This window comes from Megascapheus bottae, chromosome 10 (genome assembly GCF_031878675.1).
Source record: "Megascapheus bottae isolate mThoBot1 chromosome 10, mThoBot2.hap1, whole genome shotgun sequence".
NCBI lineage: Eukaryota > Metazoa > Chordata > Mammalia > Rodentia > Geomyidae > Megascapheus > Megascapheus bottae.
In genome coordinates, this window is record NC_143518.1 from 30,317,845 (window position 1) to 30,336,099 (window position 18,255).

Sequence of the window (18,255 nt, forward strand, 5' to 3'; positions counted from 1 at the left end):
CAGAGAAATTATCATATGATTCTTAACCTTAGCTCTATTGATATGATGTATTACATTAATTGATTTGTCAATGGTAAACCAGACTTGTGTCTGTGGGATGAAGCCTACTTGATCATAGTACATAATTTTTTGTTTCTGGATTCTGTTGGCTAGTATTTTATTAAGGAGGTTTGCATTTATGTTCATCAGAGAAACTGGTCTATAGTTCTCTTTTTTTGCTGGGTGTTTCCCTGGTTTGGGGAATGAGTATGATACTGGCTTCATGAGTTTGGGATGGCTCTGTCTGCACCAATCTGGGCCTGGGTTCTTTTGGTTGGCATGTCTCTGATTGCTTCTGCTATCTCATTGTATGAAACCAGTTTGGTCAGTTGACTTATCTCTTCTTGTTTCAATGTGGGAAGCCTATGTTTATTAAAAAAAAAATCACCCATTTTTACTAAATTTTCCAGTTTCTTTGAATGTAAGCCCTGGAAGTACTTATTCATAATACAATGAATTATTTGAATATCAGTTGTGATTGTTCCCATGGGATCTCTAATCTTGTTTATTTGAGTCTCCCTTCTCTTTTTTTCTGATTAATCTTGCCACGGGTCTGTTGATTTTGTTGACTCGTTCAAAGAACCAACTTTTTGATTTATTAATTTTATGTATAGTAGATCTTATTTCAATCTGACATTTCTGATTTTATTTTTGTTATTTCTGTCCTTCTGGTTGTTTTAGAGTTAACCTTCTCTTATTCCTCTAGATGCTTTAATTGCTTGTTTAGGCTGTTTACATGAGTTTCTTCTGTCTTTTTTAAATGGGCTCCTACTTCAATAAATTTGCCCCTTTGCTTTGTCCTATAAGTTCCTTTGTGATGTATCTTGATTGCCATTGCATTGTAAGAAAATTTCAATTTCTTCTTTGATCTGTTCTGCAACCCAGGAGTTCTTCAGAAGTGTGTTATTCAACTTCCATGTATTTGAGTGGTTTTTACTCTTTACTATGTTGTTTAGAACTAGTCTGATTCCACCGTGATCAGACAGAATGCAGGGGATTTTATCAGTCCTCTTGTATCTGCTTAGTATCTTTGCGTGATCTATTATATGATCTATTTTGGAGTATGTTCTATGGGCTGTTGAGAAAAATGTAGTGTTTTGCTGTTGGGCACAAGACTCTGTATATGTCTGTTAAGCCCAGCTGGGCTATGTTGTTGTTTAACTCAAAAGAGGTTTCTTTGCTTATCTTTTGCTTGGCTGATCTTTCCTTTGGTGTGCATGGTGTATTGAAATCTCCCACTATGACTGTGTTTGAGTCTATCTTGTCCTGTAACTCTAAGAGAGTTTGCTTCAATACTTAGGTGAGTAAATATTCATGTTGGGGGAGTAAATATTCATAACTGTAATATTCTGGTTATGAACTGACCCCTTTACTAATATGTAGTAGCCATCTTTTCTGATTTTACTGAGAAGTTAAGTTGCTACTTTTGGCTTTTTTGAATGATGTGTTGGAATGGAAAATTCTTTTCCATCCCTTCACTTGTAGTTTTGTTTCTGTCTTTGGCAGTGAGGTGGGTCTCTTGGAGAAAGCAAATTGATGTGTCTTGTTTTCTAAGCCAATATGCTATTCTTCATCTTTTGATTGGGTTGTTTGGCCCATTCCCACTTAGAGTAATTATGGAGAAATGGTTAGTGCCCTTTGTCATTATTTATTTTTTCCTTCTGTGTTTCTTTTTTCCCTTCTTTGTAATTACTGATCTATAAATGATAGGTTCTTGATGGAATTTCCAGTTGTTCTTCTCTTTATTCTTATTTAATATTTGTGGTAATGCTGGTTTAAGGTGCATTAATCCATATTAATTTCTCGTTGGAATGAAAAATTTTTCACACTCAAATGTAAATGCTAATATCACTGGATATATCATTCGTAGTTTTTGGTCTTCAGGGCATGGATTTTCCAAGCTCTTCTTGCATTGAGGGTTTGCATGGAGGGGTCTGCAGTGATTCTAATTTTTTTCCCATTGTGGTATAGTTCTTTCTTTGTTTTTGCAGCATTCAAGTCTAATGTTTTTACTATGATGTGTCTGGAAGAGTTCCTTCTGGGATCTTGTTTATTCGGTGAAGACTTCTATAACGTGTATGAGATTTTCCCTTTTGAGGCTGGGGAAGTTCTCTGCTATAATCTTGATAAGTATTGCATTCCCTTTATTTGAAACTCCTCCCTTTATCTCCTATTATACAAAAGTTAGATTTCTTGGCTGTGCCTGCCTATTCTTGGACCTCTTTTTGGTGAATTCAGACCAATTTTTCCAGATTGATGACTCTGTTCCAGGTCTTTTGTTTTAGCTTCTGTTCCTGATATTCTATTTTCCATCTCAGTTATTCTATTGCCTCTGGCTTCCATTTTGGTTTGCATTGTGGACACTGAGCCCATCATGTCTGCTCTGAGTGTTCCTCTTTCCATATAAGGAAGTATACACTTTGTCTATTTTTTTCTCCATTTCTCCTTTAAAATCGAGAAATTTCTTGGCAATTTCCTGCTTATATTCTTGGAATTCTTTTTGGACTTCTGTTTTTATTTCTTTGGTCAGGTCTAGTATCATCTCGTTGAGAGGTGTCTTGACTCCCTTCACTTCAGGTGCCATCTCTTTGCATGGTGTCTTCTCTTTCATCTCTTTACTCTTGTTTCCTTTTGGGATTTGCATGGGACCTTGGTTATTTATAAATTTCGTGATTTGTCTATGTGATTTCCGCATTAGAACTTCAGGGCTTGCTCAATACTGTAGTTTGCTCTGTGGCCAACAGGAGGCAGTCCTGGTTTTGGGGCTGGTTGTTCTCTCTGGGTATCTGTATATATGTATGGTTCTCAGCCCAGTTATTTCCGTTGCTGATTTCAGGTAGGTGGGTCCAGGAATGGATTTGTGCTTTTGGTATTTCTGGGGAAAAGAGGAATATACAGCTGGTTTCCAGAAGGGGCACACCACCTTTACTGGTGTGACTACTGGTCCCCAACAGTGGCTCCCAGTTATGTGTGTGAATATTGGGGATTTGGCTAGATCAAGCAGCTGTTGCGGCTTGTCCACCAGGTTCTCAGCAGCAGGGGCCAGTTGTTGATGTGCACCTTTGGATCTATTGCTGATTCCTGGTATGATTGGGTAGCTGTTGTTGGCATGCCCGCCTGCTCGAATGGCGAATGGCACTTGCTTTTTGTATGCATGCTTAGATTTCAGCTGGGTAGCACAGCTGTGGTTATCTATACACTAGATGGCCAGAAGTAGGTGCTCTCTTTTGGTTTTTCCACCCTGAGGCAGGCATGTTCTCAATTCCCAGTAGGAGTGGCTATTGCTGACATGCCCACTGGTTCCCAGTGGAGGCACACAGTTGCTGGCTGTGCCCACCCACACTCATGTCTTAGATAGCACTGCTGTAGTGGGGTTGGACTGTACTTCCGATTTCTGGGCCTGAGTGTGCAGCCTTTGCTAGTGTACCCACAAGTTCCCAAAGGCTGTGTATAGTTGCACAGCTGGGTCTCAGCTAGTTAGTCCACATGGTACTAGTTTGCCTGCCCAATTCCCAAAGGCTGGGCCCAGCTGAGGATGTGCACTCAGGGCAGAGCAGCGCCTTTCTGGTTCTCAGAGTGTGCTCTTGGCCCTTGCTGGTCTTCCCTCTGAGGTTTGGGGTTGCTATCCCCACTCTTTCTGTTTTTCTGAAGTAGGGCAGAGTGCACCCCTGATTTCCACTGGAAACACAGGGCCGTTATTGGCTGTGCATTTTTCTGTGTCTCAGTTTGGTAGCCCTTCTGGTGCTGACTTGCCAGAGGCTTCTAGCAGTAGAGCGCCCCATTAGGTTTTGGCTTACTTACACACACACACACACACACACACACACACACACACACACACACACCCCCCACCCACTGTTGGGATGCTGGGTCTTAGCACCCATCAGTCTCCAGTCTCAGTGGCCTGGGAGAGGGGGCTGTCAGGCAGATGTGAGTACAAGCCTGCTGTTGGAATGCAGGTCTTAGTGCTGTCAGTCTCTAGTCTTGATGGCCTAATGGAGGGGGCTGTGGGGCTGGTGTGAGCAGGCACGCCCCCACACCCGCTGTTGGGATGCTGGGCCCTGGTGCCCAGTCAGTCTCCAGTCTCAATGGCCTGGGGGAGGGGCTGTTGGGAGGTGGGGCAGGGCTTGGATTTCCTTGTCTTCCCAACCTGTTTGTCTGTCCTTCTTGGGTGGGAGTGAGAGGGGTCTGGGTTAAGTTCTTAGCTTGCCACCAGCTCTGCTCTCCTGAAGGGGTTGGCTGGATCCTAGTGGGCTATTTACTCATCGGGGGTCTGGCTGTGAGCAGCTCTGTGGTGTTAAAGGGTCATTTGCCTTCACTCTGGTCTCATTTGCTGCCTATGCTGGCTCGAGCCCAGGCTGTGTGAGATTCCTGTGTCTGGATTCCGCAGCTTGCTGGAATTCAGGGTTTCCTGGCCCTGGCACCGCTGGTGCTGGTTTTGCAGCTCCGTGGTGAGGAGTAGAGGAGGGGGTCTTCTAGTTTCTAATTCTTTGAAAGCATTGATTATAAGCTTGATCTGTTTTTTTTTTCCCCTGTTCGAATAGTTCTCTGTTGCTTTGTAAATTTGTAGTAGTTGATTTCTTAGGATGGTTGGCTCCTGCAATTCAACTCTTTTTTGGGAGAGAGCTAGGCTGGGTCCCTATTGTTTTGGCACCATCTTCTTACTCTCAAGAGCTATAATTTTTTGAAATGCCTCACCAAGGCTGTTTAAATATATGTATAGCATGATGTGATTTTGGAATAAGACTATTTTCTTTAAAGCTATAGCATCCTATCACTCAAATATTTTCTAGGAGATATAATATATTGTCTTCAAATTGATACATTTGGGGGGGGGAAGCCATAATACTTTGTATTGAATAAAAACACAACAGAGCACAAAAACCTATAAAAATAATCCCAACAAATAGATACAGTTCTAAACCTCAATTTCTATAATTTGGACATCCCATAGTTCCATGCTCATACTTGCATACATACACAGACCCAGAGCAGACCAATTATGAGAATACAAGCAAGATTCCTAAGTGTTAACTTCCTTATTTCTTTGAGCGGTAATGAGATTTAATTTTAGGGCCTGGGCTCACTGAGCAGGCACTCTGTACCACTGGAGATATGTCCCAGACTCTACATTGCATTGGTTATTTTTCACATTGAATGTTATGTTTTTGACAAGGCAGCCTTTAGACAAAAACCATTCCATCTCTGTTTTCCTAAAGCTGAGATAAAAGGCATTCTATCTTATTCTCCCTTTTTGCCCAGGCTGTCCTTGAACTTTGATTCTCCCACCCTATCTCTACTTCCTGAATAGCTGGTATTCATATGCATGAGCCACTATGCTTAGTCTAAATGACTAATTTTAGCTTTGTATATGTCATGAACCCAAGGGCTATTTGAGGTTTCCTTAACATAAGCATAAAAAGAAAACACACATTTTTATTAATATAATTTTGTTATTAAGGTACAGAGGGGTTACCATTTTATGTTAATGAGCATATTACCTGTACATTCTCCCTCCTGACCCTGCCCATAAGTTATATAGTTCACTTCTCACACAGTATACACCACTTCTTCAGAAATCCAGAGATATCATTACTCATGTTTTTTTCTTACAGTTTCTTACAAATAAGAATTACAGGATGACCTACACATATATAGTTAGGTAATGAAAATAAGAGTTCATACTTGTGCTAGTGGAAACCTGTAATCCTAATTGTTGGGACTTAGAGGAAGAAAGATGGAGTTAGAGGTTAGACTAGATCTACAAAGCAAATGTTTTAAAGGTTGGATAAATGTAGCTCAGTGGTAAGAGTGCTTGACTAGCATGTACAAGACTCTTGGTTGCACCTGCAAGAGGGGGCTAGGGAGGGAGAGGATTGTGTATTATTACATGGTCAATCATAACCACAAACTAGGAAGAAAACTATTGTGCACCATTAGAGAATTATGCTCAAGATACAGTAAATGCATCATCAGGGCTGAAAGAAGATGAGGTTCAGAAAAGAAGGAGGAAGAACATTTGGATATTAATACTAAAAAATTTTCTAGAACCAAAATTTTTCTGAGTCCACCAAAATTCTACACACAATTCTATTTTCCAATTTCTGTAAAAATAAACTCTTTTAAGTCACAAAGTATTAAATCATGTATATTCTAGAGAATAGAATATAATAGCCCAAAAGTTAATTGTATCAGCACTGAAAACTATCAAGTACCTGTAGGTCTCCCAGTTCAGAAACGAAATAAAGCTATGATAGTTGTACAAAGTACTTATAGTATTTGCAATGATTTTAATTTGTGTGTGTGTGTGTGTGTGTGTGTGTATGTGTGTGTGTCACAGGGTTTGAACTCAGGGCGCTGTCCCTGAGCTCTTCTGCTCAAGGCTATAGCCCTACAGATGAGCCAAGCCCCACTTCCCATTTTCTAGAGATTAATGGAGATAAGAGTCTCAGGTCCTTTTGTGCCCGGGCTTTCAGATCTCAGCCTCCTGAGTAGTTAGGATTACAGGCGTGAGCCACTGCGCCCAGTTAATGATTTTAATTTTTAAAAATATAATGGTATTTTGACATCTCCTTTTGTAGAAGTAAACTTTAACAAGTTCAAAAAATCTTTCTGGTTGGGAAGAATGCTATTTCTAGGTCTAGTCAATTCTTAGCTGCTGAAGTGATTCCATTATATAATTATTAGTTACAAAAAGCAAAACCAAATAAGAATAGCATATAGAAAAAAGATTCATTCAATAAATATTTACTGAGCCCTGATATTTCAGAAATTCTATATTCTGAGCTTATAAGAGAGAACACAGTGAAATCATAGTTTCAAATCTATATATCCATTAAATACTTTTGACATCTATATGTGGCAGGCACTAATATAAGTGCTAAAACAGAGTTGTGAAGAAGAGATAAAAATCATAGCATTAGGAAATAATAAAGAAAAATATTTGGGTATTGAAAATAAATGCTTCCATATGTTATGGAAACAAGATATTTATCTTTGTGATTGTTGTTCTTAATGTTCTACATGAAGTTATTTCTTTTTTTTTCATTTTTCTTATTGTGATTAATAGAAGGGTTACATTATATTCACCAGATGGGAGGTGCATAACTTCACAAACATTGATACCCTTTCTCATGATATGGTCCCCATTTCCCTCCCACTCCCCCCCCCCCCCCGATCATCTTGATTTCCTCCCTTCCTTATCCAATTTCAAATAACCAATTAAGCACATATAAAATATATCAGATAACAAGGTGAAATATTGTAACAACATGAGATAACCAAGGGATGGCAAAAGAGATGAGAGATAACATAGTACATTAAGGAAAACAGTCACTCATTATATGGCTTTTGTTTCCTTCTCCTGGAGGTCCTTACATTTAGTGTCATACTGTTTGGTCTTATGTCTCTAGATTTTGTTCTATTGTAAATCTCTGCTAGGAGAGCCCAAGGTTTCTACTGATTATGACAAATGAGGGAGACTATTGAGCCTATGTTCCTTTGAGTCTGGCTTAACATGAAGTTATTTCTTATCTCTTTTTTTTTCCCCATTTATAGTTAATCTCACATGCTTACTGTATCTGGTATATTGTATATATGTTTACTTTTTTATTTGAAAAATGGAAGGGAAGGGGGAAAACAAGATGACGGGATGGAGTGGGAGGGAGGAAAAGGTGAACAAAAACAGAAGAAGGGGTTATCAAGGTTTGAGAATTAATATACTCATTACCTGACGAATGTAACTATAACCCCTCTATACATTATCCCAACAATAAAAAAGAAAATAAACATTGTGGGAGAAGAAAGGAAAGAGGGTGTAGAGTCTGCTCAAGGTACATAGTTCGTGGTTTTGGTTTAATTTCATAAAAATATATACACAATGTAGAAAATACAACAGATATACACAAGTATTACCAAAACATTTAAGGAGAACTTTAAAGAGGACAGGGAAATTAGGGAAACTTCCTAAAAGTAACATTTCAGTTGAACCTTAAGACTATGAGATGAAATGAGCTACATAAATTGGGAAGGGAAAGAAAATGTCAAACAATTCTACTGAAAGTGGAAGATACTATGCTCAAGTTAAAAAGTAAACTCCAAGAATCCTAACAATTTTAGATGTGGAGATAGTTCTTAGGGTTACAAAATCATGTTTCCACACCACAGAGAGTTTACAGTTAGGTTATGAGTGCTAGGGAAAATAAATGACACAAAAGACAATTATTACAAAAAAGATTACCAACAAAAGTAAGTGGTACTGGCACTGTCCTCAATCAAAACAGAGTGTAGTATTTGCTCTAAGAAAGACATAATGGACTTTATGAGATTTAATGTGTCTAAGGGAGAAAAGGTTTAAAAATATAGAAGGGGCAAGAGGGGCAACAGATGATTCATGAACCACCACGACCAGGGTATTGAACCATCTAATGGCTCAGATGTAAACACGTTTTATTATGAACCACTCTTTTTTTTTTTTTTTGGTGGGTCATGGGGCTTGAACTCTGGGCCTGGGTGTTGTTACCGCCCTGCTGTTACCGCCCTACCCCTTGAGCCACAACCCCACTTCCTGTTTTCTAGTGATTAATTGGAGAGTCTCATGTTCTTTAGTGCCAGGGCTAGCACTGAACCTCAATACTCAAATCTCAGCCTCCTGAGTAGCGAGGATTATAGACATAAGCCACAGTGCCCAGCTGTGAGCCACTTTTTGTTTCATTATAAGACATTTTGATCATATAGAAGGAGATGCCTTGAAAAACCATTAAGAAAAATTTCTAATACTTTTCCTGGGAAAAATTAAGATTTGCTACTTTTTATATATATTATCTAACCCACTAGAATGGATATATATAAATACATATATATAGAGATATATATATATGTATATATATATATATATATATTTTTTTTTTTTTTGGCCAATTGTTGGGCTTGAACTCTGGGCCTTGGAACTGTCCTTGTGTTCTTCAGTTTAAGACTAGCACTCAACCACTTAAGCCACAGTGCCACTTCCACTTTTCTGGTGGTTAATTAAAGATGAGTCCCATGGACCTTTGTGCCTGGGCTGGCTTTGAACTGTTATCCTCAGATCTCAGCCTCCTGAGTAGCTAGGATTATAGGTGTGAACCAATGGCATCTGGCTAAAATGGATACACACACACACACACACACACACACACACACATATATTTTGGCCAATCGTGGGGCAAAAGCACTGTCCTTGGACTTTTCTCAAGGCTAAAAGCTGTACCACTTGAGCAACAGCACCACTTCCAGCTTTTTTCTATGTATGTGGTACCAAGGAATTAAACCCAGTCCTTCATGCATGCTAGACAAGCACTCTACCACTAAGCCAAACTCCCGGCCCCTAGAATGGATATAATTTTTTAAAAAGGAAAAAAAGTGTTGTCAGAGATAGTAATGGATGAATTCTAGTACACTGACGTGGAAATTAAAATGGCCAGTCATGGAAAATGGTGGGGTGGTTCTTTTAAAAAGTTCACCCTGTACTTAATACATGATCCAGCCACTTTAATGCTGGATATATGCCTCAAAGAATTAAAAGTGGAACTCAGGGAATGGCTCAAATGGTACAATACTTTTTTGTTGAGTGCAAATCCCTGATTTCAAACCCTAGTACATAAACATAAAATGAAAAATAATATAAAAACAAAGAAATTAACAAAACATATATTGAACAAGTCCATGCATATAAACATTCATTACAGTATTACTTACAATAATCAAAAAGTGGACACAACCCAAGTATCTACCCACAAAAAATGAGTAAACTGTGGTACACACATATAAGAGATCGTTACATAGATATAAAAAGGAATGGATATGTGTTATAATGCAGAACCACCTTGAAATGTTTATGCCAGGTCTAACAGTTATTGTCCTATTGATTCACTTAGCTATAGAAGCAAGCCTCACCTATCTAACTGGCTGTTTATAATCTCTTATAGGCCAAGTAATATGAAATGTACTTCTGTTGGATTCTGTTCCAAAAATAAGAATAATCTCTGAGAGATTTTGGAACATAAAATTCATACTTTCAATCCATTTAGCAGCTATTTTTTTAGATGCTACCATACTACATTTCGACCTATAATAAAAAATATCATTATGTCCTAGCACTTCCATTAAACTTACCTAATAATCAAGACAAGTACATTATTCACAGATTTTTTGTTTGTTTTTTGCCAGTCCTGGGCTTGATCTAAGGGCCTGAGCACTGTCCTTGGGCTTTTTCCTGAAGGCCAGAGCTCTATCACTTGAGCCACAGCACCACCTTCAGCTTTCCAATGTATGTGGTACCAAGGAATCGAACTTGGGTCTTCGTGCATGCTAGGCAAGCACTCTACCACTAGGCCAAACTCCTGGGCCCTATTCACAGATTTTTATTTATCAGTAAAAATATAGTCAACATCAAATTAACGAATTGGTTACATTTTAGATATTTTATAGAAGATAGTGTCAGTATTTATGCTTATCACTCCATCACCATGATAAGCAAGCTCCAATTCACAGAAAGTTCACAGAAAGTCAAAATAACTGCGAGACATACACAAGAGTAAATGATCTTCCAGGAAAACTTAGTTATTGCTCATTTTTCAGTGTGTGGAGGTGGTTTCTTCCATTTGAGCCACCATAAAATAAGAAGAATCTGAAATAATGGAAATCTAGAAAAAGAATCATTTACAGCAACAAACAGATTCTATGCCACTACAAAAGCAAGAAGCATAACCAAAATTAATGATGCAGGAGGGATAATTACTATGTATGTGAGATTTCTAAAGCAAATGCACTGTATATACTTTACTTCCAAAATAAATATTATATATGTTTTTAAATTGCCTTTTCTTGTTTTCCTCTCTTTTTGTTTTGGAGGTATTAGGGTTTGATTTCAAGCCTTGTGCTTTGAATGCACTAGCAGCCTTGGTTTTTTCATTTTTTATTTTCAAGATAAGGCCTTGTCCATATAGTTGACGCTAAATGAAAGGACCTCCAGGATATAGAAACAAAAGCTATATAATGAGTGATGGTTGTCCTTAATGTACTATGTTATCTCTCATCTCTTTTGCTGTCCCTTGGTTATCTCATATTGTTACAATATTTCGCCTTGTTATCTGATATATTGTATATATGCTTATTTGGTTATTTGAAAATAGGATAGGCAAGGGGGGAAAACAAGATGAGGGGTAGGGGTAGGGAAATGGGGACCAAGACATGAGAAAGGGCATCAATGTTTGTGAAGCAATGCACCTTCTATCTGGTGAATATAATGTAACCCTTCTATTAATTACAATTACAATTAAAATATATGGAAAAAAAACATGAGGTCTTGCTTTATGTGTAAGCTAGTCTAGACTGAAATCCTCTTTGTGCTTCCCAGCATGGCTGGGATAACAAACATGCTCCACCATGCCCAGCCTGGTTAAGATGGATTCTTCCCATGAATTGTCCCCTTCCTGCCAAGCAAGTGAGAAGTCCTTAGTTCAAGCACCAGTACTAGGAGAAAGGGAGAGAGGAGGGAAGAAGAGAGGGAGGGAGAGAGTGGGTAGAAGAGGGAGAGAAAGAGAGGAAGAAAGGAGAGGGAGAGACCAAAAGAGACTTTTTCATCCATAGTACTTAGAAATCCAAGATTTTCCCTTTCCAAAAGAACTTTTTTTTTGGGGGGGGGCAGTCCTGGGCTCGAGCTCAGGGCCTGAGCACTGTCCTTGGACTTTCTCAAGGCTAGAGCTCTACCACTTGAGCCTCAGCACCATTTCCGGTTTTGTTCTATGTATGTGGTACCGAGGAATCGAACCCGGGTCTTCAGGCATGCTAAGCAAGCACTCTACCACAAGGCCAAACTCCCGGCCCCCAAAAGAACTTTTAATTCCGCAATGACCTATCCTTTCTTTGCCCTGCTCCTCTATATTAGTATATAAAGAACTATATTATTTAGATGGAAGGCTCCTCTGATGTCCTTTTACACTTTTTCTTTACTTTTTCTTTACTTTATAGTAGTTATTGCAAATAACTGAGTACTCTGGGTTCTTCTATTTGGCCTGGCTTTAAACTGAGATCCTGAGATTTCAGCTCCCTAAGTAGCTAAGATGATGGCATGATGGATAGGGTAATATTGTTCAAAATGTATTGTACTTAAAAACTGATGGGCTGAATTGAAACCCTTTTGTACAATTACTTAAATAAAAACAACAACAAAAAAAGACAAGTGTGAGCCACTGGTGCTCAGCTGTCTGGTTTACTTCTCATCTCTATAGTTCTTGCTTAATGTCCTTAAGCACTGTTCAAAACAACTTTCTAGGATACTTTCTAACTGTACATGGCAACTAAGCACTAAACATGTTGCTACCTGTAACTAAAGAATGCCATTCTTAATTTTATGCAATTTAAACTTTTAAACAGCCAATTTCAGCTACTGGCCACCACTGGCCGCTCTATTGGACAGAATATGAGTTCACCCTCTTCACTTGCCCATCCTTCCAATGGTGTGGAAGATTCTCTCTCAAAAGTAATCACAGCAAAAAGAATAGTTAGAATACCCAACTAGCATGTTTAAAGCCCTGAATTCAAGCCTCAGTACTGCTAGGGAAAAAAAAATAATGAAAGAGAAAAGGATCAAAACTAATCCTTAGATAAATCTAAATTCAAAATAAGATAATCTAATGGGGCATCAAGGCACAACCCTATAATTCTGGCTATTTGAAAGGTAGGGATCAAGATATTACTGTTCTTTATGATTGAGAACACCACAGGCAAAAAAAAAAACCCCAAAAAACAAAAAACCTTGAAAAAGTGGCACATGTTGTTAGACTAGCTATAGAGGAAGCATAAGTAGATTTGCAGTCTAGACATAAAGTGAGACCTTACCTAAAAAATGACAAATGTAAAAAACTAGCTGAAGGTATGGCTCAAGCATGCCTGTCTGTTCTAATATGCATGAGGCCTTGAGTTAAATCCCAGCACCTTTATTTTTTTTTTCTGGCCAGTCCTGGGCTTGAGCTCAGGGCCTGAGCACTGTCCTTGGACTTTCTCAAGGTAGAGCTCTACCACTTGAGATGCATGCAGCACCACTTCTGGCTTTTTTTCTATGTATGTGGTACCAAGTGCTAGGCATGCACTCTACCACTAGGCCAAATTCCAGGCCCAAAATGCTGGTATTTTATCTGGAAATGTTTCTAAGTGGATCTTAAACTACTTAAAAGTTTTTAAATTACTATGAAGAATAGCATGCTATTTCACTGGTGGCCTAGTTTTTCTGTGCATGTTGAAGAAAATGTCTAGTTATCACTTTGTGACTAATACCAGTGATGGCTCTAGTGAACAATGCAAAATGAATACATTGTTCATTACTAGGAACTTCTCATAGTGATATTGCAAAATGCTACTTTGTAAATGGACATTAGATTGTTTGGATTTTTTTTTTCTTTTTGCCAGTCCTGGGCATTAGCTCAGGGCCTGAGCACTGTCCCTGGATTTTCTCAAGGCTAGGGCTCTACCACTTGCGCCACAGCACCACTTCTGGCTTTTTTCTATGTGTGTGGTACTGAGGAATCAAACCTGGGTCTTTGTGCATGCTAGGCAAGCACTTTACCACTAGGCCAAACTCCGAGCCCCGATTGTTTGGATTTTTAATTTGTCACGCAAATGTTTATATTATTGGAGGAAAAAAAGGAAGTGAAAAAAGACAGGATAGAACAGTTTTAGATACAGTAGTTCAGGTAATAAAAATGACAACTAACTACACATTCAATGAATCAACACAAGTTTACTTCTTAAAAAGAAAGTAAGTTTAATGAGGCAACAGTGATCAATATTTATAATCTTTGATGCTCAGGAAACTGAGATCTAAGAATTATGGTTCCAATTTAGCCTAGACAGACAAATCTGGAAGATTATCACCTCCATCAACCAATAAAAATCCAAAAGCAGAGGTATGTGTTAAGAGTACCAGCCGTGAACGACAAAGCTAAGCAAGAGTGCAAAGCCCTGAATTCAAGTCCTAACACAATCATCCCCCTCAAAACAAAGTTAAGTAGAAAAACTCAAATTAAAGATTTTATATTTAAAAGCTCTCAAGATTACCTTTATTTATTATAAAAATAATTGTAGTAAATTAGTGGCTACATTAAAGTCTGAAGAGCAAGAGTATTAGCTCTGAAGTTAGCTAAATGATGAAAGAGCTAGAGGCATTCCAAAGGAATTTAGAGATATTTAAAACAACCGTCTTCATGCTAAAGAATATGCCCATCATCACATCAACTTTCTCTAGAATCTTCAGTGACAGTCTAACTTCTACCTTCCAAATTCTTCCATGATCCAAATAGAAATAATTTCTCTCTAAACTGAATTCCTGTGGCTTCATGTACACTTTTTATGAATCTCCATTTCTGATACATTATATTTTCACACATTTTTTCCTGTAAGATAAATTTCTTTTTGTCTTTCTTTTGTTCCTCTCTCCTGAGATTTTCACTCAGGGTCTTTGTGTTTCCTAGGCAGGTGTTCTACCACTTGAGCTACTATTGAACACTATTTTACACTTTTTTTGAGAAGGGTCTTGCTTTCTGTTCTGGCTTGAGCTACCTCTTTGAAGTTTCTAGTCATAGTTGTGATGACAGACACATGCAACCATGTCCAGCTTCTTATATTGAGGTGGAGTCTCCCAGATTTTTCTGCCTCAGCAATTCTGAAGCCATAATCCTACTACTAGTAATATCCCACAGAGCTAAAGTCATAGGCATGCACCACTATACCCTGCTATGGGTTAAGAATGGGTAGGTCTTCATAAACTTTTCTGCCCAGGCTGGCCATAAAAAGCAATCCTTCTGTTCTCAGTCTCCCATGAACTAGAATATAGGTACAAGCCAACAGTGCTCTAAATGCAAAATACAATACTGAGGAAATGTTTTTATTTTAATGATCTTATTGAATATAGTAGCTACCTTGCACACTAGAGACAAGTTAATCTTCCTTCTGCTTCCTAACTTTGATGATAGGGATATATATATATATAAAATAACCTTTTATACTTTATACATTTTAATCCTAAGCCTTTCTCTTCTACTTTGGTTCTACTTTTTTTGGTACTTCACTTGTTCTATAAATAGATTCAAACTTCCTCAAAGAATACCTACTTAAGAGCACAAAATTTCTCTGATTTAGCTCTTGAAGTATTTACCATCACCCATCCAGAATTAGTTATGTGTGTCTCTTTTGTTTGAATGAATTGTTTAACTCCTTGAAAATTAGGGGCTTTCACTAAATCTAATAACTCCAAATTACAGTATTTTACATACTGAATAAGCAAATCTGAACTTAGGTTTTCTGTGAACTTATGAAGGAACTTAACAAAAAAGAACTATCAGATCTGGCTTAAATAAATCTGGTCGGAGGCAAAGAAGTAATTTATGCTATCTTAAATATGTTTATAATATCATTCTCCTTAAAATCTCACACATATAAAAAATACTATAATCATTAGCATCCCAGTGTTCTGAGTCTGGAAAATATGAGGCTTCAATTTTATTATAAGCTTACAGTTCTCTTCCATTAAATTATTTTCATAAACTAATCAAAAACATAACAAATTAAAAAATGGCAGTTTATAGGTTCATTGGGTTTTTTTCATATATTTTTATTGTAATTAATAGAAGGGTTACATAATATTCGCCAGATAGAAGGTGCATTTCTTCACATACATTGACACCCTTTCTCATGTCTTGGTCCTCATTTCCCTCCCCTCCACCCCCATCCCTCATCTTGTTTTCCCCCCTTCCCTATCCAATTTCAAATAACCAATTAAGCACATATAAAATATATCAGATAATAAAGAGAAATACTGTAACAATATGAGATAACCAAGGGACAGCAAAAGAGATGAGAGATAACATAGTACATTAAGGACAACAGTTACTCATTATATGGCTTTTGTTTCCTTCTCCTGGAGGTCCTTACATTTAGTGTCATACTATTTGGCCTAATGTCTCTAGATTTTGTTCTATTGTAAATCTCTGCTGGGAGAGCCCAAGATCTCTACTGATAATGACAAATGAGGGAGACTATTGGGCCTATGTTCCTTTGAGACTGGCTTACTTCATTTAATATGATTTTTTCTAAATCTTTCCATTTCCTTACAAATGGGGCGATGCTGTTTTTTCTGACAGCAGCATAGAATTCCATTGTGTATAAATACCACATCTTGTTGATCCACTCATCAACTGAGGGACATCTGGGTTGGTTCCCTATCTTTGCTATGGTAAATAGTGCTGCAATGGGGTTCATTGTTTTTTAAACCAAAAGTTACACAGGGATGTAATTATTTAAACAAGTTATAATTTATTCCTAATATATCAAACACAACAGTATGCAATCTAGAACTCTAATGTATTCTGTATCCCACCCCCTTTTTATTGTGGGTCATAGGGCTTGAACTCTAAACCTGGGTGCTGTCCCTGAGCTCTTCAACTCAGGGCTATCGCCCTACCTCTTGAGCCCCAGCCCTACTTCCAGTTTTCTAGTGATTAATTGGAGATACTATTCTCATGGCTTTGTAGTGCCAGGGCTGGCTTTGAACCACAATTCTCAGATCTCAGCCTCCTGAGTAGCTAGGATTATGGTGTGAGCCACTGCGCCTGGCTTATATTCTGTATTTCTAAACTAACAAACTGACATCAGTAGGAGGTACTAAGAATACATTGCTAGATCCTTAATATTTCATTATTTTTTACTGTACTTTTTTTTCTTTTCTTTTTTTGGTATTGGAGATTGAATACAGGATGTTGTACTTGGAAAACAAACACTATGCCACTGAGATACATTCCAGTTTCAGATCCTTAATATTTAAGAAATTGACAAAGTTTATGTCACTCTTAGTAAAGGTCTATAAGATAAAAATCTGTAAATTTGCCACATCAACAAACACTGTCGACAAACAGGATGGAGCTACTATGCTTCACAGGATGCTTGATATTAGTTACTCTCACAAAAAGTTTTTAAAAAATTCTTTTTGTGGAGAAAAGAGAAAATCAACTGCCACTGCTGGTGATAGAAAAAAATAAGTCTAACAAAGTGCCAAGTCTGACTTCCCAAGTCACCCTTTGGGACCAATCATGTTCTATGATGGGAACAAGTTTATTATACTGACCCAAAGAACTATTCCCATAACTACACTAGTTTCTGTTAGAGGAAGCAGAAAAAGAGGCAATCTACAGAAGAAAGTTATGTGTTATTAAATAAATACAATCTCAGCTCCTGCATGTACAAAATCATATTTGACCACATAATATAAGCAAGTTGCTCTCCATCTGCCAAGTAATATGCTCAAGTTAAATGGAAAGTTTCCTCTTTCCATTAATAAATCTATTAGATTTAATTAAAAATCTGGATTAGAAAACTTTCTCTTACCTGTGCTGTTATCTCCACTCTCCATAGATGGTTTACTGGTTTCTGACGGATTATTCATTCTTGAGTCTACAATAAGTCAAAGTGGATACAGTTTAAAACACTGAAGTTGAAGACGAGGTTAAAGGGGTAAAACTGGCTGAGGAAAGGATTAACTAATGTTATAGTCATACAGTTCAAAGAGATGGTATATCTATGTTCGGCTAATATGTTACAAATTATAATATACTATTACCTTAAAATTCAGGATCTTGGATTTTGAAGGTAGGTACAAATAAAGGTATCTTTCTAAAAAAAATATAGGATTCTCTTAAGAAATACAGAACTCAAAGTAAAAAATATATATTAAATTAAGAAAACAGAGGGCAAGGACCAGGAGTGTAGCCTAGTGGTAGAGTGCTTGCCTAGCATGCATGAAGCCTAGGTTCAATTCTTAGTATCATATACACAGAAAAGGCTGGAAGGGGCGCTGTGGCTCAAGTAGCAGTGCACTAGCCTTGAGCAAAATGTATCCAAGGACAGTGCCAAGGCCCTGAGTTCAAGCCCCAGGACTGGCAAATAAAAGAAAATAGAGGGCAGGGGATGGGTTGGGAGGGATGTGTGAGAATGTTGAAAGAAGTGACACTGATCAAAATATATTGTATTCATAAGCTGTTTTGATAAGTGGAAACTCCTTTGTACAACTACCTAAAAATAATAAAACAAAAAAGTAACATATAGGACACACAGACATAGCTGATAAGTTAGAAATAAATGCATTAAAACTAAGTATAAAATATACTAGAGAAATAAAACTGGGGAGGG

At 37.7% G+C, this 18,255-nt stretch overlaps 1 protein-coding gene across 4 annotated transcripts in view; it reads right to left on the reverse strand.

The window, feature by feature from the left end:
• Positions 1–18,255, reverse strand: part of Pou2f1 (POU class 2 homeobox 1) — a 145,909-nt gene that overhangs the window by 54,602 nt on the left and 73,052 nt on the right. For all 4 annotated transcript variants that reach the window (XM_090340530.1, XM_090340529.1, XM_090340528.1 and 1 more), the window contains exon 2: positions 17,455–17,520. In XM_090340530.1, coding sequence (XP_090196656.1) covers positions 17,455–17,520 — 66 coding nt within the window. The remainder of the gene's footprint in view (positions 1–17,454; positions 17,521–18,255) is intronic.